At 35.9% G+C, this 26,765-nt stretch overlaps 1 protein-coding gene across 4 annotated transcripts in view; it reads right to left on the minus strand.

Annotated features, from left to right (window-relative positions):
- Positions 1–1,589: 1,589 nt before the first annotated feature.
- Positions 1,590–26,765, minus strand: part of SYT14 (synaptotagmin 14) — a 90,355-nt gene continuing 65,179 nt past the window's right edge. For 2 of the 4 annotated variants that reach the window (XM_050314370.1, XM_050314368.1), the window contains 3 exons: positions 15,154–15,343; positions 12,001–12,057; positions 1,590–10,859 (listed from right to left, as the gene is read on the minus strand). In XM_050314370.1, the coding sequence (XP_050170327.1) occupies positions 10,546–10,859; positions 12,001–12,057; positions 15,154–15,343 (561 nt within the window). In that variant the 3' untranslated portion in view covers positions 1,590–10,545. The remainder of the gene's footprint in view (positions 10,860–12,000; positions 12,058–15,153; positions 15,344–26,765) is intronic. The other 2 variants (XM_050314369.1, XM_050314371.1) reach the window with 1 other exon arrangement.

Genomic DNA, 26,765 nt, shown 5'->3' on the forward strand with positions numbered 1-26,765 from the left:
GTGTAAACTACATGCAGAACACTCAAACCTATTAGGTTTTAAATTTAATAATAAATCATTTATCTAAAGCCCAGCTGATTTACTATTCTTGATACCAATACAACAATAAATTTGGTTTTTGAATCCTGTGCTTGAATGTAGCTACTCTAAATGATTAGCAGGTAACAAAATGCCTTAGCAATGGTCTCAATCAGAATTTACAAGTAAAATGAAATGTCTAATATGAACAAAACACTAATTAGAACTGCACTGTTGGACTGTAAAAATAAAAATACTAAAGGAAAAAATGGCAAATTTCATCAGAAAAAATGTTAAATAACCCTTACCCACAGGAACCTTTGGAACTAAGCAACTAGTGACTTCAAAACGATTTAAAATACTATCTGATGTGTAATTTGCCACATGAAGACAATTATTCAGAGAAAACCTTTGACAGGTAAAGTTGTATCTGCTTAGAAGTGATGTAACTTGGCTCTACCTGTCTGAAGCAATTACTGTTGCACAACAAACCATCTAACAACTATGAGTATTACACATAATTGTGCTCAGCTACTTGCATGAAACATGGGTGACTTACTGCAAGGTACCACACATGCAGCTGAAGCTGTGTAGTAACTCTTTCCTCTGTGATCTTTCTGTAAAAAATGACTGTTCATAAATGGTGAACAACTATCACCCCACAGATAACACATCTATTTCATTTATTCTGCTATGTTTTCACAATTTCATAAATCTTTAATTTTTAAGCAAATATTTTTCATATTATCACCTTTTAAAAGATCTTATATAATCTGAAGAAAAACATTCCTAGTTGTTTGTTTGTTTTTTTCTGACAGACAAGGATACTAAATGCCTTGTAACCTTTTAAAGAATATGGACACAACAAAAGTGTTGTATTGAGAAACTCTCAAAGTTTACATCAAATATGTACCAGTCTCCACATGGAATGCCAAGTTATTTTTAAGTGTATAGCATTTTGAAAATGCTACCCTTAACAGCAGCAAGTACCATTTTTTCTTATTTGCAGAAGTCCTAAGATTTGTACAGATGATGACAGGTCCAGATGATCAGGATCGTATAGCAAAGAAACACACCCCTCCCTCCACTTTCATCTGCTGAAGGTCACTGGGCTGCGCTCCTTTCATCTGCAGGAATGGGAAGAAACAATAAAAGCTTTTTACACTAAGTCTTCCTACCTTTAGGATAGGAAAACCTACTTTAATGGTTCTAACACTTCTTTTTTCATGCATGCTAATAGGTATGAAAACACACATTTATTCAGGCACCTCAGAAACTGAGCCGCCATGGAAGCCCAGGAAGCCTTTTTGCCAGCAGGTACCACAAAAGTCATCAGAGGATAGTACAGAAGACCTAAGCTGGGTCACAGTAAAATTATAATTGTTCCTTATGGAAAGTGTTCGTTCATGTTTAAATCAACTCTCAATTATTTCAGCCTGCTTATTCCTTAGAAAGAAGTTAAACATAAATACGTTAGATGAGATCTTTTCTGATAAGTGTATGTGGGACAAAGAAGCAAAGAGAATCACAATGGATGACCCCAAAAGAAAACTGTATCAAGTCAAACAGAATGATCACCTGAGTGTGTCTTTATTTGCCAGTATACACATCATATTTTTTAGAACATTATCACACTGGTTAATTTAAAATTCTCTAAGTAGAAGATTCATGACATCAACAAAGACTGTGAGGAACAGAAAGGGAATTGGGGTAACTTAGGAAATTTGTAAACAGAGCCAAAATGTGCGTAAGGGCTAGGATTAACTTGCCAAAATTAAAAAATATTTTATTATTTTTTAATGCAGACAGCAGCTCCAATAGTTGACCAAGCATTACTATCTTCTGAACAGTGAAGTCTGGTTTTGCTTACAATCTAATGAATTCCAAAGGAAAGTGACGACAACCAGTTTTAAAAGTGATTTTTCCTTTTTTTTTTCAAATACTTTTCAGCAATTAAATTCACATGCAAAAAGCTGATTCCACATACAGAAAATACTTTGTAATATCCAAAGTCCTCAAACTGACAAAAATACATTTCACAGAGATAGAAGTAAACAAAATACAAATCCACAGCTGCAAAGTTTCAGATATGCAAAATGACTGTTTTAATGCTGTGACAGATCCATGGTTTGAAAATATACTATAGCATGTTTCACTCAAACTAACTTGGGATTAAAGTTACCTGTGCTGTGCAGGTAAATACAACTAAAACCAGCTGGTGGCATTCTGGCTCTCCCCGGAACAGGAATGGGATGTGTATGCTGAAAGTCCAGGGTTTTTTTCACAGAAAGAGAACTGACAACATTAAACCGATCTTGCGCACTGGAAACCCTCAGGATTAATATACAGCAGCACAAAGATGATAAAAGTAGTTTTTTGCTAGTTAGTAAGAAAGAAAACAAAACAACAAGAATCTGACAACACACAACTGGAGATACTGTAGATACAATGTGACATTTAATTATAAATCCCTCTGGGGATGTACAGTCTGACACCCAACGTGCAGATCTGCACGTTCATCGCCAGAGCTCCCGTTTTCACCTGCTGTGGACTGAAATGCCATGAAACGTATGTCTTCATCTGGATTATAATGACAGCTTCAAACAAACTTCTAAGACTTTAATAAGCTGCATAAACAGCTGCAAACAGTCATTTGCTCTAATTATGTTACTGTCAAAATGAAAAAAAAAAAGGGAAATTTTTTTTTTTTAGGGAAATTTTAATTAGCACTTATTCAGTTTGAAAAAGGAACGGAGAAGAAAAGCAGCTCAAGGAATACTGAAAATAGGTGTGAATTCAGTCTTGGGTATTAGTTAAGGGCACCACGGTTCTGTACAGAAATGAAAGTATGAAAACAAAATAAATTCAAGAAAGGAAATGAGCACTGATATTTTACCTCTAAAAACCTTAGTAAAAATGCCCTTTTTTTTTTTTAAATGCATATAAGTACGAGCATGGTTGATAAGATGACTGCAATATACCCATTTTTTCTACAATCTTTGACTGATATATAAAAATAATTCTCTGACTTCTGTGTCAAACAGGACTTGCAAATATAACCTATTCCCATTAAAACTGTGCTTGGTGTCTTAAATATTTAAGGCTATACATGCACTGAAATTTAAGGAATTTCAGGTTGAAATAGTAGTTGAAAACTGCGTTATATTACATAAATTATACAATGAAGGGATACCGGTAGGAAATGTACATACAATGCAGCATCAGTCTGTTCCTGTAAGACCAGCATACACAAGATAATTATTGTACAATATCAGGACTTCAGACACAGGAAAGCCAAATCTGTTCTCAAAATAGCACACTTCAGATATAGGTATAACATGGCTAAACCAAGCTAATTTGACAGCACTGACTGACTTACATTTTTGTCTGTAATAGGATTTTGATTAAAATGCACCATGAAATACAACCCAAACACTTTGCTACTGATACAACAATGCACATCCAGTCAGAAAAGAGGTATCTGGAATTCTCAGCTGGGAGTCACATTCACAGAAGCCTATTTTGTATTTGTTAACAGAGATCCATCATATCATTTCTGTCTTTTACGTAATAGCAAGTGCAAACATTATTTGTCCAAATAATTAGAAACAGACTTGGTTCTTTGGTTAACACCATGTGACTTACATCAGACACAGGAATCAATTAAGAATAAACAGTCATATGAGGAAGTTCCTTGGACAGGGCGTGAGGAAGGAAAGGGGAAAACTTCAAATTCAAAGAAATTTAAAGCACTGTGTTAAACTGAACTGCCCTTTGAAACCTCCTGGACTAGAAATAATCAGTTTAAGACATCTCTTCAGTTGCAGTGACATTGCTTACACACCATAACTTTAGTTTCTCTATGCATTAGTTTTATATAAAAGAAGGAAGGCACCGAGTGCATCGGTGACTTACAGGCAGTATAAAAGTATGCAAGAAAATGCTACATACTGTATTTTCCATACTTTCTAGAAATGTGGTGAATATGTGCTATGTCTATGCAGTATAATGCTTCAAAATCCTTATATCCCAATGATAGAATGAATGAAGATGTGAAATACATTTTAATAATCTTGCTGATAACAGCACAATTCAATATTTGTATTCACTAAGATCAGTTATTAGGTTATAGTCACCAGAAAAACAAGTTCAAAATCACTGAAGATCAAGGGAACTATAATCTATAACTATACTTTGGGACAGAGCCAGCAGCCTGTATTCATGACAGATGTCCCACTAAGAATGGAGAAGAGGCTCAGTTTTACCACTGTTATTCATGTCAGTAGTGCCTTTCTCTGAGACATCCCAAGAAATAGATGGAACTACTTACAGGGAAAGGTACTACACAACATGAAATACATCTGGTTAAACCAGGACCTGAGTAAAAGGCAGAAGGTTCAGGCCCTTAGTCATTATATTAGCACTTTTGATTGTGTTAACAGTGATATAGCTTGCTCATAGAGCATTTAATCTTACATTGTTAAATCTTATATAAAAATAGGTAAGAAAGCTCTGTAAGAAAGTATATATACTATATAAGGAGAAATCTCTCCTTAAAAAAAGCAAAGAAAGGGAAAAATTGAATAAAAGGTTTCACTAATTACACTTCGTCATGAAAATCACATTAAAAACAGTTATCGTAAACAAAACAGTACTGAGCACTAATGAACCTTGTGGTTTACTGGAAAGGACAGCAAACTAGCTGTATAGTAAAAAAAGATCATTGCTCTATCTCCTTTTTTGTAAATATTCCCTAATACATTCAACTGCTTAGAAATTTTCTTAAAATGTCATAATAAGCCATTTGCAAAACTGACTATCAAAACTGTTCCAAAGCCCTGCTCCTTGCTTGCACTATGGCCTAGAGATTACATCTCAAAGCTATGATAATGCTTCTAGTTAATTCTGTAAATTCATTCAAACTCATGCTTTGTAAATAAACCAAAAGTTAAAAAGCAATCCACTTTAGACCCTCAGCACGCAGTGAATGTCCACAGGATTCGCAAAACACAGCAAAAAAATTGTACTGATAAAATGGGCAAGACTCTTGTCCTCAGATATAAGAGACAAAAGGATGACATTAATTACATCCCTGAATGTCCATGAGGTATTCCTTCAGTGCTATGGTATTACTGCTTCTGCTCTCCTGAGTAGGGTCTTTATGCCAGCTCAATCAGCACATGCTTCCTAGGAAGTGAATGATTCCTTCTTGCTATAAGGTAGCCTTGCCCATTTTCTGGGCATAGCTGTTTCTTGGTCTTCATTCCTACAGGAGCAATACTACCCACTTTCCTAACTCCTGGCACACTCCTCCACAGAAGGATCTTACTTCTGTATTGGTACCAGCGTAAGCCTGAGCAGTAAAACCTGATCCAGCATGTACCAGGCCCATTTATTAATTCAGTCACACCACCTAATGTAAGAACTAAGCTTGCCAGCACTAACATAACTGTGCCATATTGACAGGTAGGCATAATATAAGCAGATACACTGGGTGCATAAAATTTCTGCATAGTCTGCAGAAAGGAAAAAACCCTGCTTGAACTTAAGGAGGGGCAGTGATAAGTTCTTAAGGCTAAACTAATCCATGTCACTACAGGTCAATTGGCACCTGCCCTACTCACCCTGGGCAAATAAAAAACATCTACCTCTGTAAAATACACTAGTTTAGAAGCCACGTGATGCCCACACAGACCAGCGCTGCTTTGAATGTATGAACTCCCACAATTCCCATGTCACAGTTTCTTTGAGTAGGGCCCTCCAAGGGCCACAAGGCTCCAAGAGTGGAATGTGAGTCACTGCCACCGCTACTGTATGAAGACATCTCTTATTTTAATGCTCTCGCTCTCAGATGACATCTCTTCAACAGGCATTGTTGATTCAGTGACAAGGAAATGCTCCTGCAACTTTCCCCTCAAAAACAATCATCAGAACAAAGCAGTCTGAAATCTAGCAGTTGAGTTAGAGACCAAAACCACAGAACATTCCTGAAGGCTCGTTCTAACAATAAACTTTGCTGAATGTTCCAGTTAAAATTATCAAGGTGTTCGGGGACTGCTTCAACATTTTTAATACTAAGTTTTAAAAATATTTCAAAGTCTGAGAAAAGGAAGAAACAAATATAAGAGAGAATTATTAAATAACAAGTTTGTGTCAATATACGGCTGTTTGCTTTTCTACCTTCATTCATAACTGAAATCACATTTGGCTGTGCTGCAGGTTCCATGCTGCACTACTTCTCTAACCTGCAAATCCTATTGTTCTTCACACTTTCAGGGTGAGGTCTGCTCTCCTGTTGATGCCCATGGGCTCCTCTCACTAACAGTAACAGCAGGCAAGCATGCACATCAGTCGGAGAACTAAATGGATGTTTAGTTGTTACTGAGATTTCAGCTTCAGGAGGAAGTCAGTCTGTCTTACAAGTGACAAGCCATAATTTTAAAGACTGCTTTAAACAGGACAAATTTTTTTCCTCCAGAGAGGTGTGATAAGGAAGTAAAGGGCTCAGTTCAACAAAAGGGCATTCTGCTGTTAGTTTCCAGTTGAAACAGCTCAGGCCAAAAGGCCTTCCCTCAACCCTCATTCCCTGATTTTACCTCTGAAATTTTTTAGAATTGGTATGTGTAAGAGTAATCTATATTAAATTTCTACATTAAAATGTCTCCCTCAAAGAAGTTTTCTTCTTCTTCTTCACTACATTAAAACTGATGGTTTTAATTTCAGAAATCTTTAGGAATTGTACAGGGCACAGAAATTTTGCACCAGTACCTTAAAGTAAGTGGTGCAGAATGTCCCTGACTTCTAAGGCCCTGTGACTGCCACAGACAGCTTCTCAGGGTGCTGGGGAGTTTGCAGGAGTAAGTCATTGGGGAGAAAAGAGAATAAATCAAAAACATAAACTTTAGACAACAAAAAAGTTGCTCCAAAGGTGTGACAGTTTGGAAGGTACTGATGCTGACACTACATCTGTCATCACGAATCGTTGCAAAAATTTACAGAGAAAAATATGTCCCACAGTAAATTCCATAAAATTTGTTTTCAGCTCAAGTGATATCATGCTTGGCTATCCTGCCCTTCACAACCTTGCCCTTACCACAGAAAGGAACTAACCAAGTTTTTTACATTTATAATACTTTAAGACGACTTACGTGAAACATTCTAAACATTAAACCAAATAGTTCATACACAGAAAGGATGCAATATTTTCAAGAATAGAATCTGCAAGAACGTCACTGCTCTATAATTATTTAAGGCTACACTGACAGGAAACAGATTCAATTCAAGATCTGCAATCTCTACGTGGTAAACTGGTACACATAAAAGTAATTAGCTTGATAATCTTTTCCAAGTGCTTACTGTACTTTTGAACAAAGGCAAACAACAAAAAGCTATGAAAAAAACCACAGCCAACTCTGAGGAAAACACAAGTGTCTCTAATTGGTTACTGATACTTTGTTCTTTAGAAATTCTGTTCCGTGCTTATGACCTAACTGAATGCACAAAACACAATGTATGTGTAAAGCCCTTATGTAAGGTTTGAAAAATCCACAATATCTAAAGGTATATTTCAAATACAAAAGTATAGGTTCGCATAAGTAGTAAGAAAAACAAAATTACAAACAAATCAAATAATAAGAACGGATTCTAGGAAAAAAAACCAACATGACAGCTATTGGTACTACAATTAACTCACAAAAAGCCCAAGACGAATCCAATTATTGGTGTGACTGGTTTTGCATGGCAAATCCATATTCTACTGCCTCAAAATTTAACATTCATTTACATTCTTTATACATTGAGTTCCTAGGCTCTGTACAGTATAGATCCAAGTAAATCAATCCTGCTTCTGTGAAACACAGACCGGTCTTGGATACTTCAGGAAAAGTCGTGTGACCTAGAGAGAGATTCCTCTTCCCTAATGTGCCCAACACGGACTACTATAAATCTGCGCTGTGTCTAAATTAAGATTTCAGTGCCTTAAAATCTAAACGGTTAGATGGAAAGCTGATGCAAATCAACCTACAAACAGAAATGCACATCATGACACGGTTTTGTTTAGTTTGGTTTTGTAAGAGGTTATTTGCTGCACCTTCCAAACTGACTTCTTCATTTGTTCAGTGGTGATGTTACGTACATTCTCCATTAGAATTAACTGGCTCAGTTCTTGCTGTTAAATATTGTACATTATTTTACATAGCAAAACCTGTACAAAGAGACAACCACCAAGAGACAACTTTCAGCTTCAGGAAAGAGCATCCAAATATCCACAAAGAGAATGGATAAAAACACTTCCACATTTAGGAAAAACTGCTTTTGAACAGCTTCTAAGTCATTGTTTCTATTATATTGAAAACTGAAAGGATTGTGAAAATCTGAGCATTTTCCTTATGCATATAAAATTAATGTTGACTTTTTATTAAATTCTACGCTCAACATTATATTTCACAAACTGATCAACAAAAAGGACTGAAAGAGTATTGCTGCAAGACCATTCCTGTTTAAAGAAAGTTTTTGCATTATTTGTATTTAGTAAATAAAGCTTCTGTAAATGAAGCAGCAGCGCAATATCAGAAGGAAAAAAACCCCGAAAAGGTCTGTAATAGTGTTTAAAACTTTAAATCCACAAAAACCGAAAGCCTGGCTCTGAAAATAAACCCATCAAAAGGCATCAAATAAACCAACACGTGGAATTATAATATACTTTCAAAAGGACTTAATGCAATTGTTAAGTAGTGAGAGAATTTGAGAACCATGTGAAATATCTTTATTACAGCATACTCACCGTCACCAATCTCACTGTACTTGACAGCCTGTATAACGCAAGGTCAGGATTCTTCAAAGACAATATAAAGAAATTCAAGAGAAAAACACTTGTCCTAATGAGAACACCCCAGACTAACACTAATTCTCTCAGCAAAATCTAACACTTTGCTCCTCTACCCACCAAGTGCTACAACAGTCAGTGAGGTCCCATATTAGTAAGACATCACCATCATTTATAAAAATAATAATTAAAAAAAGCTTGCTTTCCATACAGGAACAATTAAAAATAAATAGAGCTTATTCATTACCGGCAAAAAGAATATCTGAATTGGGAAGCTTTTTAAAAATAAATATGTTTACTCAATAACCCACAATTTCAGTAATATGAATTAGATTCAGCAGTCAATAAATCAGCGCTAGTCCAGCTAAAGCATTTGGGGCAAATAGGAATCTCAGAAGCACTGATATTTCCCCCAATTTTGGTGGATGCCACAAGTGTTTATCTGATGGCAAACCTTCTTGTAATACTGCAACTTCTCATCTGCATCATTAGAAAGCCATGTTTCCCAGCCTGAACACAAGCAAAGCAAACTTCTATTTTGTGTGGGAACATTCATTCAATTGCTGGAAAATCACTAGAAATACAACTTACTGATGTTCTCTTCTTCAAGAAGAAAGGTAAAAACTCCTTGTCTGCTCTCTAGTTCCAGTGAACAGCATATGGTAGTTCCTAAAAGAGCTCAGAAGAGACTCACACCTGCTTCAAGCAAAGCCATAGTATTTCACATTCATTCAGAGCAGTTCAACTGCTGCACCTTCCTTCACAGTCTTTCAGCCTAACTTCGAACTGCTGACATTTTAAAGAAATCTGTATCAATTTGTTTAATGAAAATATATTTTAGTAAAGTCGTGCTCTATGAGCTTCCTACATTGGAATACATGAATACAGGAAGTGCTTTCAACAGAAAGTTACATAGTTTTACAGTACAACCTGTCTAAGGAGTTTTGGAAGGGACCAAACTAATGATCTGGTCTCTTTGGATTAGGCAGAAGTACAGGCAAGAGGGAAAAACCCAATTTATGCCATATATAGAGCTCGTTCCTGTCACAGATTGAAGAAACATTAGTTCGATGTCAAAGTTCACCTGATGCCCAAATGCTAGTATTTTTCAAACCAACTGCACATCAAAAATTCAAAACTTACTTGTACTAAGCTCCTGGAAAGAAACTCAGTGTAAAACAACAGTATATTTCTATTTACTATATTACTAAGTGTTCTTTCACCAATGGGTTTTGTTTTTTTTTTTTTTGCTTTTGCTAGACAGACCATTAACTTTTTCTCAAAGTGCAAACTATTGACCTTTAATCTGAACGCAGGCAGGTCAGAAGCTACAGTATTAAAGCAATACAAAAAGTACACAAGGAGGAGCTTACATAAATTCAAAGAACCTTACACAAAATGTTTCTGAATTGAAAACCACAAAACAAACCCAAACAAATACAGCATCAGGTGGATAGGGAAGGGACTGCTAACGTATCTGTGTACAGCCAGGCTTCTCTGACACCAAGGAAGTTTATGACACTAAGTGAAGATTGTATATTAAATTCCGCCATTTTGCATGTTGTGCACTCTTTATGATGGAATGTTGACCTCAATTTTTGTTTTTTTACTCCTGTAACAGATCTGTTGATTGTGACCAGAGATGATCATCTTCTCGGGAGAACAAAGTCCCTTTAAACCATGACCACACTTCCTACCATCCATTATGATTCTAGTAAAGTATGCCACCTACACACTTGCTGTCCTTTAGATTCTTTCATTTCAGTCCAGTGATTGAGTTCGTCTTCTCCTGAGCTGTTGAGACCTAAGGAAATCCACCCTATCATCTCTTTTCGCTTCATGCTGCGCTTATTATATACAGACAGTATGAGTGTCACGTCCGACAGCTGAAACAGAGCCACCTGGAAAACGAAAGTTTCCTTGTACACTGGGTTTGGCTGTCCTCGGCGGATGGAAGTTTTGCATTTGGACATCTCTTGCCCCATCGAGTTCAGCAGTGTTAACTTAACATACGTATCTACAAAATAAATCATATTTGCAATGTCAGATATCTTAGAACAAAAGTTTTGGAGAATGTAGAAGAAACAAGGATATGGTGTATACCAGGACAATTGAACACAGCTTAGTTTAGACACATGGAAAAATGACAAGTAAGCAAAATATTACAAACACACTAACAAATTAACTAGCTTCATTACTATGTACATGGGTTAAGTTAAAGGTATACCTCATAATCCTCTTCCCGTTGATCCCCCTTATTTAGTCTTAACAAACTTAAGTTGCATTAACACTTAGCAAGCTCCAAGCAGGCACAACACTATAAAGCATACCACTGAATTTTCAAAGAATATGAATAAATGAAGTGGAATAAAGGCAACTAATGAAGAGGAAAAAAAAAAAGGTAACGTTGATACACAGTGACTATATCAAAACAGCCAGAATAAAATGCTTAAGAATGATCTCTGCATGGATGCGGTTCTCACTTTGGGCTTTTCAGTTTTATTTATTTTGAAGACCGAAATGTAGCAAAGTTCATTCAAAGATGGAAGTTTACACAATACAAAACCCCTCTTAATTCCTAGATTAATGAAGGAATACATTAAATACATGTTTAAAGAGAAACAAGTTTTTGCATAATTCAAGATGGTTGTTTAAAATGTAGTTTGTACAGTACTCTTAAGCAGTACATTTAAGAAGCTGATGCAAGTAATGTAGTTAGCACACATTAGGAATTAGCATTTGGGTATAAACCCTTATTTTTAAAGCTCTATTTTCCTTTGACCAGAAGCACCAAACCATGCTCCTGCAGACAGATGCACATTTCATGAAGTTATCTGATGACAGGCAACATAAAACCGTATAAAACAATCTTGTGTTTCGTTCTCTATTCCTGTCTTATTCTCGTTAATGGATAATATGAATTAAAGATTGGAGTTTATGTAAAAAGAAACAAATTGAATATTCTCACTTTGCAGGTACACTGAAATCCCAACATCCATAATCAGAGATAAATGCAACTTTTGCATTAGAGATTGCCACAAAAAATAAACATATACATTTATAAACTGATATGGCAGGCAGCCGTGGAAATTTTACTGCTGGCACATTTTCTTTTGCATGAAAAAGACAACATCCAATTAGTTTCTACAGGAACTCACCTCGGATTATATAAACCTGTCCACCTATCAAGTGTTTTAGACAACAGAACAGTCCGTCTGACAACAGGGGGTGGAAAGCAGTAAAAGAAATAATGACCAGATGTCAGTAGTTGGGTGAGAGAGGATCAAAGGTTAAAGTTTAAGAGGAAACACTATTCACTGGAGTGGAAGAACACGAAACCTTAGCAGCATGGATCAGAAAAAGGACTGAACAAAGGGATTGTCAGGTAAAATTTAATGAAATGAAAATTTTGTGCAGATTTTGTGTAATCTTCAACAAAAATTACACCACTTACATAATGGGTTATCTTAGCACTAATACCCACTGGGTTCTAAAACACACTCAACAAAGCAAGAATCATGCAAATGATTAGGTTGTAGCAGATTGGGTAAAAATCACTGTATCCTTTTTATCAAACCTTATGCTTTTTCATGCAAACTCCAGCATAATTAGAAAAACTGTACATAGTAATTAAACTGCACCTATTAAAAGCAATAAAATGAAAAATCACTGAACTGAAAACAAAGATGGGTTTGCCCTTAGCTTTTATAGTTACTGATATCTGACTGTTATACTTTAGTTCTTGAGTAGTGATGAACCTGGGCATGAGAATGACTCTGATCTAATCTCTAAAAATAGTTGAGGGACACTTATATCTAAAAATCAACTATGGGTCTCTATTTAGAATGTAAAGATCTCACTTGTTAAAATCCATGTATTTATGGATTTAATGTGTGTGTGCATCCAGACACACACATGCATTTAATATGCAAAAGCTCATACCCCATTTTAACAAAACTTTAAAGAATACTAAGAAGCATCTTTTTCTCAGACAAAATATTAATTGTCACAGAGAGAAACAAAGACACATTTCAACATCCACTGTTATCACCTGCAGGATCTGGCCTATTGGTCTGTACTCAGTTGTTAAATTAGTTACCCTATAACATATAAATATGCAGCAGAGGAGTTTGTACTACCAAGAAGTAGAAATTTAGTATTCAGTTCATATTTGCTGCAGAAGCACTTCACAAAAATTCATAGATTCACAACCCTTAGACTACAGAAAGGATCGCATGTGGGAAAGAATAATTGCTTCCATTTCTATCATTGTTCCTCAATACATGAATGAAAACTGAACTGCTCATGTACTTTTCAGCACTTCTCAGGATTTTGCACCACTGGTACTCTGAAAAACAAATCTGACCAGAACATTTCATCATCATCCCTATGGGCCTTAGTTATCATTTTGAGGAAATGATGGCACAGACTGAGGCTGGTAGGTGTCCACAATTTGTTCAACAAGGAGTTTGGAAAGGGCAGTGGTATGCACCTGGGTCCAGGAGTTTAAAAGAAGATGGCACCACTACTGGGCAGAGGGGAGGGGGAGGCACAAAACAACCCACAGGGGAAATCTGGATTCCACAATATCCTGTGCATGGTTTTACCAGGCTCAGAAAGTGCATTAGTTTGCAGTTTTCTAAGAAAAAACAGAACTCTGAACCCACATTTGCCTAAACAGAACTGGACTATTATTATTATGAAGATCAAAACTTTCCCCTATCCTTCACAGAAGATGATAAAAGATAACATGAAAGATCTTCCCTCCAAAAAGATTAGACAGAACATGGTATTACAGGGCTACATGCCAATTTCTATGCTGCTTTCTTGCAATCTGAAACAGATATTTCACCCCATTGACACACACAACTATTAGCTACACAGCATGGGCCCACAGAGCATATTTTGGGAATTAACATAGTAGGGAATGAACACCTCTGTTTTCAAAATAAGTACTGAACCCCTCCTAACTTGCATATTCTAAATATCAAATAAAAACTGCCTATCTCTGAGATTCCAGAATGATTAGCATCTGTTTTTGCTTTAAGGAAACACATGATCCCTCTCTCCAGGTCTTCTCTCCCTTTCATTCCTTCTCCCAACCCGGTGTCCTTGGACCTCCTTGGCTTTCCCCATCTATTTCCATACCTTATCTCCAAATAGGTGACTCTGGGGCAGCTACCCTAATTATTCAAAAGTGTTAGAGATTCATCTTTCTTCCTTCTCTGGCCATGCCAACAAAGTCTGGCTCCATCAGTGTCAAAAGTAGAGAGAAAGCAAAGCAGAGTAAGGTGAGCCAATTAATGAATAGAATAAACATGGGTTGAGAAAGCAGGAAAGATGAGAGAGCACCAGTATCAGGTCGTCTGGCTTACTTCCTAAACTCTGGAGACAAAGAGAGATGTGCAAACCACTTAAAAAATGTTGGCAGCCTGCTACATAACCCAGTAGTGCCAGATAATCTGCTAGTGCCATAACAATATTTGGTTTAAGAAACAGAAAAAGTGGCTAAAGCCTGAGCCTCCAGACAAAATCAAAAGGAACAGGTAGCTAAGTCTCATAACCACTTATGTAAATCAGACTCATCATCTTAAAAACAATAAAAAATATTTTTCTAAAGAAGTTCATTACTGAACTTTCTCAAGCTGTATCGAAGAACTAGAGAGAGTAATAACATTCTCTGTGTGTGACATTCCATCTGGCCCCAGTTTAGAAGTATATAAAGTTCACAGATATTTCAGAAAAATGTATTTTTGAACAAATGCCTCAACACACAGTTCAAGTCCTTTCTGATGGTGAACATTCCTTCTGTACAGTAAATATGTGAAAGGTCTCAAGTGGTTTCTCCGTTGTCTTCACTGACATTCCCAAGTTACATAGATTACTACATATATACAGGCACATAAGCAATTAATGACTGCAGTATCAACCCCTCTAGGAACGGCAATAACTGTTCAGAGTGTTTATATTAATATTAACTGGCATGTACTTTCTCTTTAAACACTGACTTTTTATTCTTGGCCTGTGATGTGAGGCATTAGTAATTTAGCAATTAATCATTATGATAAAGGTAATTTATTAGTCAGTCATCATGAAAAATTAAAACAGGCTTGTCAACTTACAATTAATATTTTGAATTTTAGATTTTTGCTATTTCCCAACTGACTAGAAATATAAAACATGAAACAGATTAGTTGATGATTGCTCTATTTCATTTTGATTGGGTAAGACTAAGTGATAGGATTGAAGTCCTTGCTACCAAGAGCCCCACCAGTACAGAAGCATTAGGATGAAAAAAGATTTTCACTCACTGGGTGGTCTGTTTGCTGCCAAGTTTTTGAAGTGGCTGCCTTTTATCACTTCTGCTGATAATCTTCCAGTTGTAGCATTATAAAGGAGGCCAATGAGGATTTCTGGAGCTGAGCCATGTACCAGAGACTGACAAGAGGAGGTACTTTCACTGCAGGACACTTCTGACATGCTCATTTGAGAGTCACAGCCCTACAAAACAGATAAAAAGTTCTGTGTGCTTTATCGGACAATTTACTGGGAAGTCAATTTTTAGAATAATGCATAGAAAATTATGAAAGCAACTTACTGACAATAGCAGAAGTCCCATTCAATCACTCAATAAGAAATGTACATTCTTAATATATACTTAATTTGCACATGTTAGAGGTAACAGAGACTAAAGTGGTCTGAAACGAAACCAATTCTTCAGTGTTTCCACTGCTTCATTATTCAGGAAAAATAATAGCAGAAGATGAAGAAGAAGAGCCTTTATGGTCCCTATTTACTTCAACTGCTAAGGTAAGACCTGTAACATAATTTGTCAGCATCATGGAGAACATTAAACCTTGGATCTTTTACTTTCCAAAAATGCAAAACACCAGTGGAACTTTGAAGATAATAAAATGCAGAAAATTCTTATTCATCCTTTGTAAAGGTTATTCTCTAGACTGAGAATTTATGAGTAGCACAATAACAGAACACATGCAAATAGAAAAATGCGCTCTGTCTAGAATAAATTAGGTTACAAGGAATTTAATTGGTACAGGGATACAGAACTGCAATAGATCCTTTGTCTTGGGCGGGAAAGGAGGAATGTCATCCAAAACACAGCAAGTAATGCTTTAATTTCCATCCTGCAAGCTTCCAAAAAACTTGTATCTCTCATGGAGTCTCACCACATTGCATCTTTAAAGGGAGTTTCTAAAATAATTTTTATCATTTTAACTTCTCATTACTGGCTTTAGAAAAAAAAAGAAAAAAATTATATACTTTCTTTATGCTGCCATGCTAATCATACCATGGTTGTTCCTGCTTTCATTTGCACTGGCACATAGAGTTGTATTATTAAAAACAAGACACTGGATGGAATCTATCCGACAGTACGGCAATTTCCTTGGTAGCCAGGAAGAGACTTTTGGATTATCAGCACATCCCTTTATGATCCTCTCAGATAAAATGTAAATTGGATCCACAGATTTTTCAAATATGGCTTGACTCATTTGGGAACCTGGCATTACTCTTTCAAGGAGTCACGATGATTTTGTGAAGCCGATTCTTCCAGATTCCAAATGTCTCTCTCATTTCCAGTAACAGCTGACATGGGCGTAAGATCAGATCTAAAGCCTAAATAGCACAAATCCTCATCAAGACAAAAGTTAACTTTATAAGCAAGAAAATTCATCTGACATAGATGAAGCCCAAATGCATACACATAAAAATGCAAGTAAAGCCCAAACACATTACAGAATCTCAAATTATAGAAGACATGATACCTACAAGAAATTATGAACCTATTCTTCTTATTGACATTTTAACTAGTTCTTTTACACAGAACATTTCCAAGACATCTGACAGAATATTCAAGCAGCAATCCAGCTCCTCATTAATAAACATTCACTGTTGTTAGAAAATGTATTCTTACTACTAAAGAAGGACCTCAACAAAACTTTCTGACTTCCATCTCCCAAACTGCAAATTCAAAGTTTTAAATCTTTAATTATTTCTCAAGAAGTCTTTTATTCAATGCCAAGAATAAATTTCAAATTGCTCACAAACTGTAAATTGCTGAAAATTAAATTCAAGTACACATTCATTCTCTGATCCTTGTCACTCATAGAAAAGGAAACTTTTGATTCCTAGCTTCAACACTAGAAAACAAAATGGAAAGTTTAAAATAAAGATGAATTGACTCAGCAGTCACAGTATACACTGCACACTTGAAAGACTCCGCCTGTCACAACTGAAGCTATTATTTAAGTTTTCTGGTATTTTAAAATTGTGACACATTATCCCTATGGATATTATTCATCGTATTATTTTGTTGAGCCAGGAATTTAAGTACAGTCAACCTGACACTGTTCACTTAGGTCTCAAATTTAATTAAGATCGTGCTGCGAGTCCACAAAAGAGATACAATACAAAGTGAGCAGCTGGATAACGCTCTTCCCAAATTCTGTAAGAGCTGTGACATACCAAGAGAATGTGATTATAGCACATTTTTTCTAATTGTGACTTATTTGAACAGTTTACTGATGTTCAAAGAGGGACTCAGTCTAAACCAGTTTATGACACAGTTAAACTTATTACAATGGGTATCAGAGTAAGGTTTAGCCTGTTAGAAATAGTGAATAGTAAATAAGTGACAACTGCATGGGAATAAGTCCTGAAGTACCATGAAAGGGAAAACAAGTAGCTTCTGTGTGGTATAATAGAGAAGGAGGAAAACGACTGAAAAATGAAATGTGTGGTATTACAAAGGTACATAAGGATGGACTAGAAATATCATTCTTTTACAGCCTAATCCTGAGTGGATGGGTGAAGGACAAGACTGCCTTTCTCAAGGCAAGGCAAAAGGATCTCACCAGTGGAATCGTGGGTCAAGAAGACCTAGGTGATGCTTTAGATCTGTAAGTGGATGGAAATGCAACTGACTATACCTTAGAATTGTCTCATAGAAAGAACTGGTAGATGCAAGCTTGATGAAAATCTGGAGAGAGCACCTAACTTAAATGTCTTGCTATGATATTTATTTTCTAAACCAAAATACTTTGCAGGTTTGAGACAAACAAAGGAATGTTGTTTAGTCCTTATTATAAAATAAATTTATGAATCTCCTTCGTACAAAATGCTGTGGGGACATAAGTTTAAAGACACTAAAATAAAGCAACCAAATTCACTTAAGAAAAAATTCCAACCATATTTGGTTTTCCATTTCACATTAAAAAAAACAAACTCCAACTCATTTTGTTTCATGCTGACGCAAAGAAATGCTTTTTAGTTACAAACTGGAAAATTCTAATTTAAGAGAAAATGAAATGTTAAGAAGGAAAATGAAGCAGTGAGTTGTGAAGCAGACTAGGAGACAAAATTATGATACTGGGTAAAAATAGTGTTAAACAATATCAGCCAAAATATACCTTCTGTGGCTATACTGAGGGAGAAAACAGAGGATTTGGGCACAACTGTGTGAAAGACCTGAGAAAGGGGGAAGATGAGGTTGCATTTCATCAGTTTTCTTTTGAAAGAAGACAGAAAAATCCTATGAGGAAGAGAAGAAAAAACCGGAATCAGGGATGGTAACAGACAGCTGAGATCGAAAGAGCTCAGATTAACAAATGAAGAAAGACTTTCCATTGCAGTAAAATGTCAAAAGCAGGAATTCAGAGTATTATTAGATATCTCCTCAAAACTATTTTCTCCAGCCTAGAGTTTATTGTTCACACTTGGAAATCCATTCATTGTTTCAAGTAAGGTATTCCATGATAATCCCCTCTGTTGGTAAGTAAATTGACTTTGTGTTAAGTCCATAAGCTGCACTAGAGTTGGAAATAACAGCTTTACTGAAGTTTCTCTTTAGAGGGGTTTTTCCGTTTACACAAGTCAGAATTGTAGAAGAGTCATTCCCCAACTCATCAAGAAAAAGCAACTTAAGAAGGTACATTTTTACCTGCTCAAAATATAAGCTTCATGATCAAGTGCAAAATTGTAAAATGGTAACACTGAAATTGCTAATTGGTTCAACATGAATACAAACTTAGCTACAATGAAGCTTTCATCTCATGATAACATTACAGTGCTACCAGATGCTTTTCATCTCCATCTAGATATGCATTCCATCTGTCTGTTAATCTATCTGTAGGCCACTTTGACTCTGTTGCTTCACTGTGGGAAACTTAAGATTCAGACCAAAAGTTACTATTTGTTTGAAATCTGTCTATGTTAATTTATTTTCATAACTCTTCTCTCTCTTCCTTTATAAACACTCTGTGTAATTTAACAAGTAGGGAAAAAAGGACTAAGGTTCCATAACAGAAAAGGCCTTTCAAGGTCAGTGAAGCACCAGAATAGCCTAGCAAGAACTGCTTTAAAACCTTATATGCAGATTTTTAAGAACTGCGTTGAACTGTCAAAGTGTTGATGATCTGACCACAGTGCTAGAAATGGCCTCTCGAGGTTGAGGACATTAATACTAAACCCCAAACCTATTTTGTCAATTTAGCCATAACAAAAATACATTCTTAACAGTAAGCACAAGCAAAAAATAAATGGTGAAGTCTATTCCAAGTATTTGGTTCAAAGGTTGGTCTTACTACAGTAAAAAAAAAAAACTGCAGCTTTTCAATTTTCTAACAGAGAGCTGTGTGCAAAGGACCCAAACCTTTTCCCATATACATCACAAAGCAGTACTTTCTTACAGTCAGTCTGATTTTATTTGACCAACACTTGCAAGAATCACTGTTTCCACTGCATTGTAAGGAAATGTTACGAATAAAAATGAATGTGTTATATTCTACAAAAACTTAAATTAATAATTCTCCAAACTATTGTTCTTGATGGACTCTTTGCATATATTATCTAGGGAAGAAACACCTCTTTTTAAGAAATATATAATAAAAACATGCCCATTAAGCAGTCTGTATTTCACGTGTCCCTATTGCACAAAAGTTGGCAATCAAAAAAAAAACCCCACTCTTCTCTCATGCCGATGGACATGAACACATATAATGCTTTACATCAGACTTCAACCCCTAAGAAGCATTTTCAGTAGTACTCTTCTCTGCCCTCTTACAACAGAGAACCATCTATTTGCATCAATGGTAATATAAGTAAAATGTATTTATTTGTCTTCCTGCACCATAGTTCCATGGAAACACAGTATTTGCTACTTACATATTCATCTCCTACTGTTATTTTTCTATACCCTGGAGCTCTGCTTATAAATTTTGTTCTTAAGCCAAATGGAGTTAATGACAGGGAATAATGTGACCATGCTCTGAAGGCAGTTAAAAGTTCATTTTCCACAATGCACAGGTTAAAATCATGTCTCTGTAGGCTTACCAAACAAGAACATCTGATTCTCTTGGCTTTTCAAAATATACATAGGAAAGATGAAACCTTGCTGACAATCCTTCAGCAACAAAAATCTGATTCACAGCATGTTACTTGTCAAAATGTCTCTCCAATTTTAAATGTTAATGTTATACCACTAATCTCTTAAAGAACTTTTTTGCACATTACTTTTTCTACTTCTAGGTCAATACAACTGAGAGGTTAGGGGAGGAAATTTGAATCCTAGTAGCCAAAAGAGGGAACTCAATCCAGGTCTCCAACAGTTTTAAGATAAAAGTCTAAAATCTCTGTTAATCACTACCCAATCCAGTGCTGAACCCTGAAGCTACTGTTCCCCTTTGAGGCAAAAGCTTGCTGACGTGATGAGAGCATCCGAGCACTACACAGGCTCCAGCCCAGCTCTCAGGGAGGAGAAAACCAAACCTAGAGGCTCCACATCCTTCATCAGTGGCTGCAACACCAGCTACTTTATAAAAACATGTTTCAAAGCTAAACTACTTTTGAAACAATATCCAGATCATTCCTGGGAAAGAGAAACCACCTGAAGAATTCAGCCCTGAAAACACAGGGGTGAAAAATAATTAGACATGTCAAAGTTTAAAGTCGGCTGCCCTGTACTGTAAAATTAAGAAAATAAATAGTTATCAGTATTTTGCTTTTAAACTAACAACCTGAACTTGCAAACATTGAAACATATAGTTTTAAGCATTTCACAAAGATTCAAGTTTAGGAAAGTACCATTATCTATGATAGGAAATTATTTGGGGGGGGGGGTTTCTTAATAGCTTCCTTGAAGCCCATTCCAATTAAGCATAATGTGAATTTTTATTTATGCACTTAACACTTTGTAGTATTACTAAATCAACTTAAATCACAAACATGAAAGTAAATATTCTAATATCTCCATTATGTGATTTGATTTTAGGAACAAAAAATATTTATTTTGGATAGAATGGCATGCTTTAAAAATTATCAGGACTTCTTAGTCAACAATTCCAATTTAGGATCCTTAGCAAATAAATTCATTCAACATCAACGGTATTCATGTCAAATATGCGTTGTCTTGTTTCTTAAACTACTATCAACGTAGTTGAAAATCAGACTATATGAAGTGATAATATTCACATTTCTCATCAAAAGCTTCTGTTCTACCCTGTTTTTAAAACACATTGTTTTCTCACAGATGGAACACTGAAAAATTGAGATCAAAGCAAAATTAATAATTTTTTTATTCACTAGATTCAAGGGACTAAAACCTTAAAAATTCTATGCACAACTTTAATGTAGCAGAGATACTATAATGCACAGAGCTATCAAACTTCCTTAGATACATGACACTCAAATTTCCATTTTCAAATACTTTAAAATTAATTAATTTTAATAAAAAAATAAAATCTTTGTGGGTCTTCTAGTAAGAATACTATAATATTAAAATAAGGTTTGGTTGCAAACTTTAGATACAATAATTTAGTCATAAAACTAAACTAAAATAAAATTTATATATTCTTAACAATGGCAAATCAAGATTCAACTTTTCTGAAAAATTTTGAAAAGTTCTCGGAGAGATTTCTGTATTGCTTTTCCTACTTCATGAGAATTTGCTATTAGTACTTTAGGTCTACATACTTTTAAAATCATCAGCTCTGCAGAACAAAACATTAATTCTCTACCGAGAAGGAAACACTTGGAAGTTTTCTATAACTTCTATTACCCTGCATTTAAATTACACCTTTGCTTCCTTGCCAGATGACAAAAGGTCACCAAGTTATTCCACAGACATAATGGGCTTGAAATTTGCAGAGCAAACCCAAGCAGCAGTGAAGGCAATTGGAAATGAATGTACAATGGAATTTATAGCATTTGCAAAGTGCTGTTTTCACACTGCAGAAGTCTACCAGCTTTTTATACAGCCTTGGGCTGGGAGAAAAAGAGGCAAAAGGCCTTTTGTTATTGAATTCTGTTTTCTGAGATAAGACATGTAGCATAAAGAAAGATTCAAGCACTAAAAGCTGTTAGATGTTTGTGTTAGCAATTTAGTTTAGAACATCTGACACAAAATGCAGACATTTTACCTGCACTCCTGATGAAGCTACGCTAACAGTTCCTACCTGGGCTCACTCACACCTCCCCCTCTCTTTACTCCCTGTCAAACATGTAAGAGCATAGAGATGTTACCGTGGGACAGCTTCCAAGACTACAGACTTCTTTAAATGACAATGCTCTGTCCAGATGCAGTTAGTCTATGCTCATTGAGGAGATCAATGGCAAATAATTTAATTTTTCTCTTTTTTTCTCCTCTTGATTACACCCTTCAGACTGGGAAAAGAGAAAGATTCAGTGATCAAACATTAAGCACAATTTATGAGTAGTCAATCTATGGATTAGTATTTGATTGCCTAAACATACATGCAACTGTTTTTCACAATGAACAAATCTGTAACATTACAAGTAAGTGCATTTGTCAGGTATTGTCAGACTTTGCGATCACACAGTTCACCCAGCTCTCATTTAACCTCCCTTTTGATTTGTTCAGCTCACGTTTAATCCCATGATCAGAGGACCACCAGGTGTTTGCAGTTGGAAGGGATGTGCTTCAGTTTTCAGAGCTATCATCCAAACCACAAAGAAGTGCAAGAGATAAGCTGGATTCTCCCTGTGCCAGCTGACAGCTGATTAAGCCCAACAGAAAGGCAGGAGCTGTGAAAGATTCAGCTCAAGGTCAAACCATACAGAGGCCAAACCTGACAAGAGGCTGACACTCTAAAAGAATCCCTTGCTAAAGGCACCCTACGAACAGAAATGCATATCTGGTACCAAATACAGGCTGCTTGAATATACAAAAAAAAGTGATTACCTGAAGATCCTCAAGTCTGAAATGAAAAATACTAATGAAGAAGACTTAACACCGCAAAGCCCAGGAGAAGAATAAGAATCACTGAGTAAGTAAACTAAAAACTAAATCTGAAAGTTTCACAAACGTGTACATTATGAATTTGCAGGCTAGGTGACTTCATCTGTTTGTGCAACATCTCTGATTGGGGTTTCCCTCAATGGAAATAAATTGAAGGAAGCCAGTGCACGTGCTTTTGCTGAAAGGTACTCAAACCTGCAAACAGAACTGATTCTGTGCTTTGACTTTTTCTAGTTTTCTTGAAAAGCAGTAGCAAAAGCAAGAAGGCATTTGTGTGTACACATAGATGCAAACAAGAAAGAATTATAATTATAAGAAAACAAAATATTCCAGAAACTCAGCATCTCTAAGGGAAACAAATTTCACTTGGATAGATAAGTTAAAGCGTACCTCCACTGAAAGTGTGGAGTTCTTGAGGAAGATTTAAGCAAACAGTTCCATAGTCTTCAAAAGTGGAAATTTCATGTGAGTGACAACCTTGGTAATCTTTACTTGTAACTTCTAAAAAGTCACTCCCAGGAGATTTACAGTGTGATTATTTTCCTTATTGCTGTTTGAAATTGCAATGCAGGTTGGGAGACCAGACTTTTGCTACAGGGAGTGATAGTCTGAGAATCTCAGTTACCTGACTTTTTTAGCTTTATGTATTGATAAGCTTTCTCCATTTTATTTTTTTAAAGATGATCGAATCTACACATAGAATTCTAGACAATATGTTTGTCACTGAACAGACTGGTTTTTCTGAGTAAATAAGAGTATTGCTCAGGAGGATTACTTTGATTTAATCTAGAAGAGTCATGCACAGCCTGTCATTTGACTGGGGGCATTTCAGAGGCTGAAAAGTATCATCATGCACTCAAAATAGTAATGCCATATCTGAAACATAGTTTCCATTATTTGCTGATGCAAATATCAAAGACTGTGAGGACCAAACTGAGCATATAACTTTCTTGACACAAGTGATTGATTAAAGGCAAAAGATACCAGGTTTAAAATTGTTATTTTATTCTGCGACCAGATGATGATTTTTGACAACTAGATAAAATTCTTTGCATTGCTGTCTTTAAAAAGTTCTCTTGGTATCCTACATTCAGTGTTATAGTAATAGGTCTTGTTACCAATGTAGGAACTTGCTCCCCATCTGGATGTCAGCAAGGCAGCTGAAAGTTAACATTAAATTCAAGTTCTGGTTTTGATAATGTGTTGAAGAAAGCCCCTGGTGTTCCATCAACCTAGCACTACCACCACGTTTACCATTAAACCATGTTCTCAAATGCCATATCCACATATTTCTCGAACACTTCCAGTGATAGTAACTCCACCACATCCTTGGGCACTCTGTTTGAATGCTCTACAACCCTTTCTGTAAAATTTTTTTTCTAATATCTAATCTAAACCTTCCCTCGTGCAACTTGATGCCATTTCCTCTTGTCCTGTCACTTGTTCCCTGGTAGGAGAGACCAATTCACACCTCACTACAACCTCCCTTCATGTAGTAGCAGAGAGTGATAAGGTCCTCACTGAGCCTCCTTTTCTACAGACTAAACAACCCCAGCTCCCTCAGCCTCTCCTCATAAGACTTATGCTCCAGACCTCTCACCAGGATTTCCTTATTTTAATTAAAAACATATGGAGAATAAGACTAAGACATATTTCTTCACAGTTTTCAGGTACTTGCCAATTTTTTTTAACCCCATCCATGACACTGAGAAAACAATAACTGCTGCTTGCTGATACTGCCATGAAATGTTGCACAGGCAGCCAAACACAGGGAGAATGTTTCCTTTGCCAAGTACTGTCAAGTTCTCCTGCAGCCTCACTATCATAATAACCATTTTCCCATCACCTAATGACTCTTTAAAAGAAATCACAAGTCATCTTTCTACTTGTGTCAAAGGATCAATTCTAATCTTCTGTGTTTTACACCAGTTACTCAAATGAATTGAGTGTTATTCCCGAGACAAAAATGTGCTCAGAGTTTAAAGATAATTGCCCCTTATTTTGATGGACATAATTTTTACAAGCTAACTGAAAGCATTTTTGCACCATCACATAGTAACTGGGTTTTTTTTGGTAAAATTCTAGTTAAAATACTAAGCAGAAAATATTTTGCCTTTTTTTCTTTTTTAAAGAAAAAGTAAATTTTTTTATTATCAGCTTTAACTATCATACTGGTATTTAATAAAACTCTGTTTATATCTATGAATTTTGGTATTTATCTTTCAAAATACAATCCTAGATAGACCATGCCACAAGAACAAAGTAACAGAGTCACCAGTAGTGACTCTTATACTTTTAATTGTTTGCATAAAGCCTGACAGCTTGACTCTGTGATGGACAAGAATTCCCAGGAAAGAAATGCCACTCCAAAAGCTTTTATTTCTGAGAAGATGATGAACTGATAAACATCCATTAATAAGAATACTGAAGATATGCCATGCATAAAAGGCAACATGAAACATTGTGCCTTAAGCACAGTGCATAAACCAATGTACACCAGCTGATAAACCACTGTCCTCACAGTGGAGACAGTGCATGTGTGTGTGCAAGAGTGAGCATCTTTATACACTGCAAGCACAAATGCCTCCACTCAAAAAAAATTGCAATTAAAATAATTATCCAGATGCTCTGGGTATTTGGACTAAAGATATACAAAAATAATCTTTTAAGCACATACGATTGCCAACACCATCCATTCTTTGTTATGGAGATCACACCTGGGAGTTCAATGTTAGAGAATGCTAGAGACAGAAATAAAAATAAACTGAATTCTCCCCAGTAAACACCTTGTAAATTGATGATACACAATGAATAATTACTACATTTGCTTAGCAGGAAGAGGTATGTTTTGGTTGCCCAAATGGTATTTCCCAAATTGATCACAAAATAAAAAACATGATGGATTGTTGTCATCCTACACCAAAAAGCAACCTATGGGACAGATTACGCTTGTTTCTTTGATCTTTTCCAAACAGATTTCACTCAATAAACTGCTTATATGGCTTTATAATCACATCATACTAGAGGCTGTTGTTCACTGTCAGGAAAATTTTGGGGGGTGAGAAGAATGAAGAGCAACTAAAAATAGGTCCACAGGGATTTCCTGAAGACAAATAAAGAAAATTTCTGAACTTCAAGATGGGTCAACACAAATTTGTCTACCATTGTCCTAAAAGGAAAATTTATCTGAAAGCATCAACAAAGATATTCCTACACAAGCTCTACTCTGACAAAACCACAGTGTAAATATTAAACTTTTGATTCAATGAACAATTTCTATCAAATCTGAAAGGGACACAGTTTAAAGTAACAGTGACAACTGCACTCTGCCTAGCTCATATTGGTTCCATTGCTTGCTCTTAACTCAAATATATGCTGAACTTGGAAGGAAATGTGTGATAAATAAGGGGGCTGAGGAGGAATTCCCTGTTACGTGGGAGAACTGCAGCAACACAGGACTGTTAAAAACAAATGGCAATAAGACTGGGGATAATAGCTGCTAATGCAAGACGTTATACACAATGTAGGAAGGTGATGAACAGGGTGAAAGCTTGGGTGAAAAAGATATTTTGTTAATATATTTGTAAATTTGGAGCCATGTGTAGCTTTGAAATCTATTTAAGGAACATAATAGTACCACATTCCCACCAC

The sequence above is a fragment of the Myiozetetes cayanensis genome, unplaced genomic scaffold (assembly GCF_022539395.1).
Source record: "Myiozetetes cayanensis isolate MyiCay16 unplaced genomic scaffold, myiCay2020 scf2-11, whole genome shotgun sequence".
NCBI lineage: Eukaryota > Metazoa > Chordata > Aves > Passeriformes > Tyrannidae > Myiozetetes > Myiozetetes cayanensis.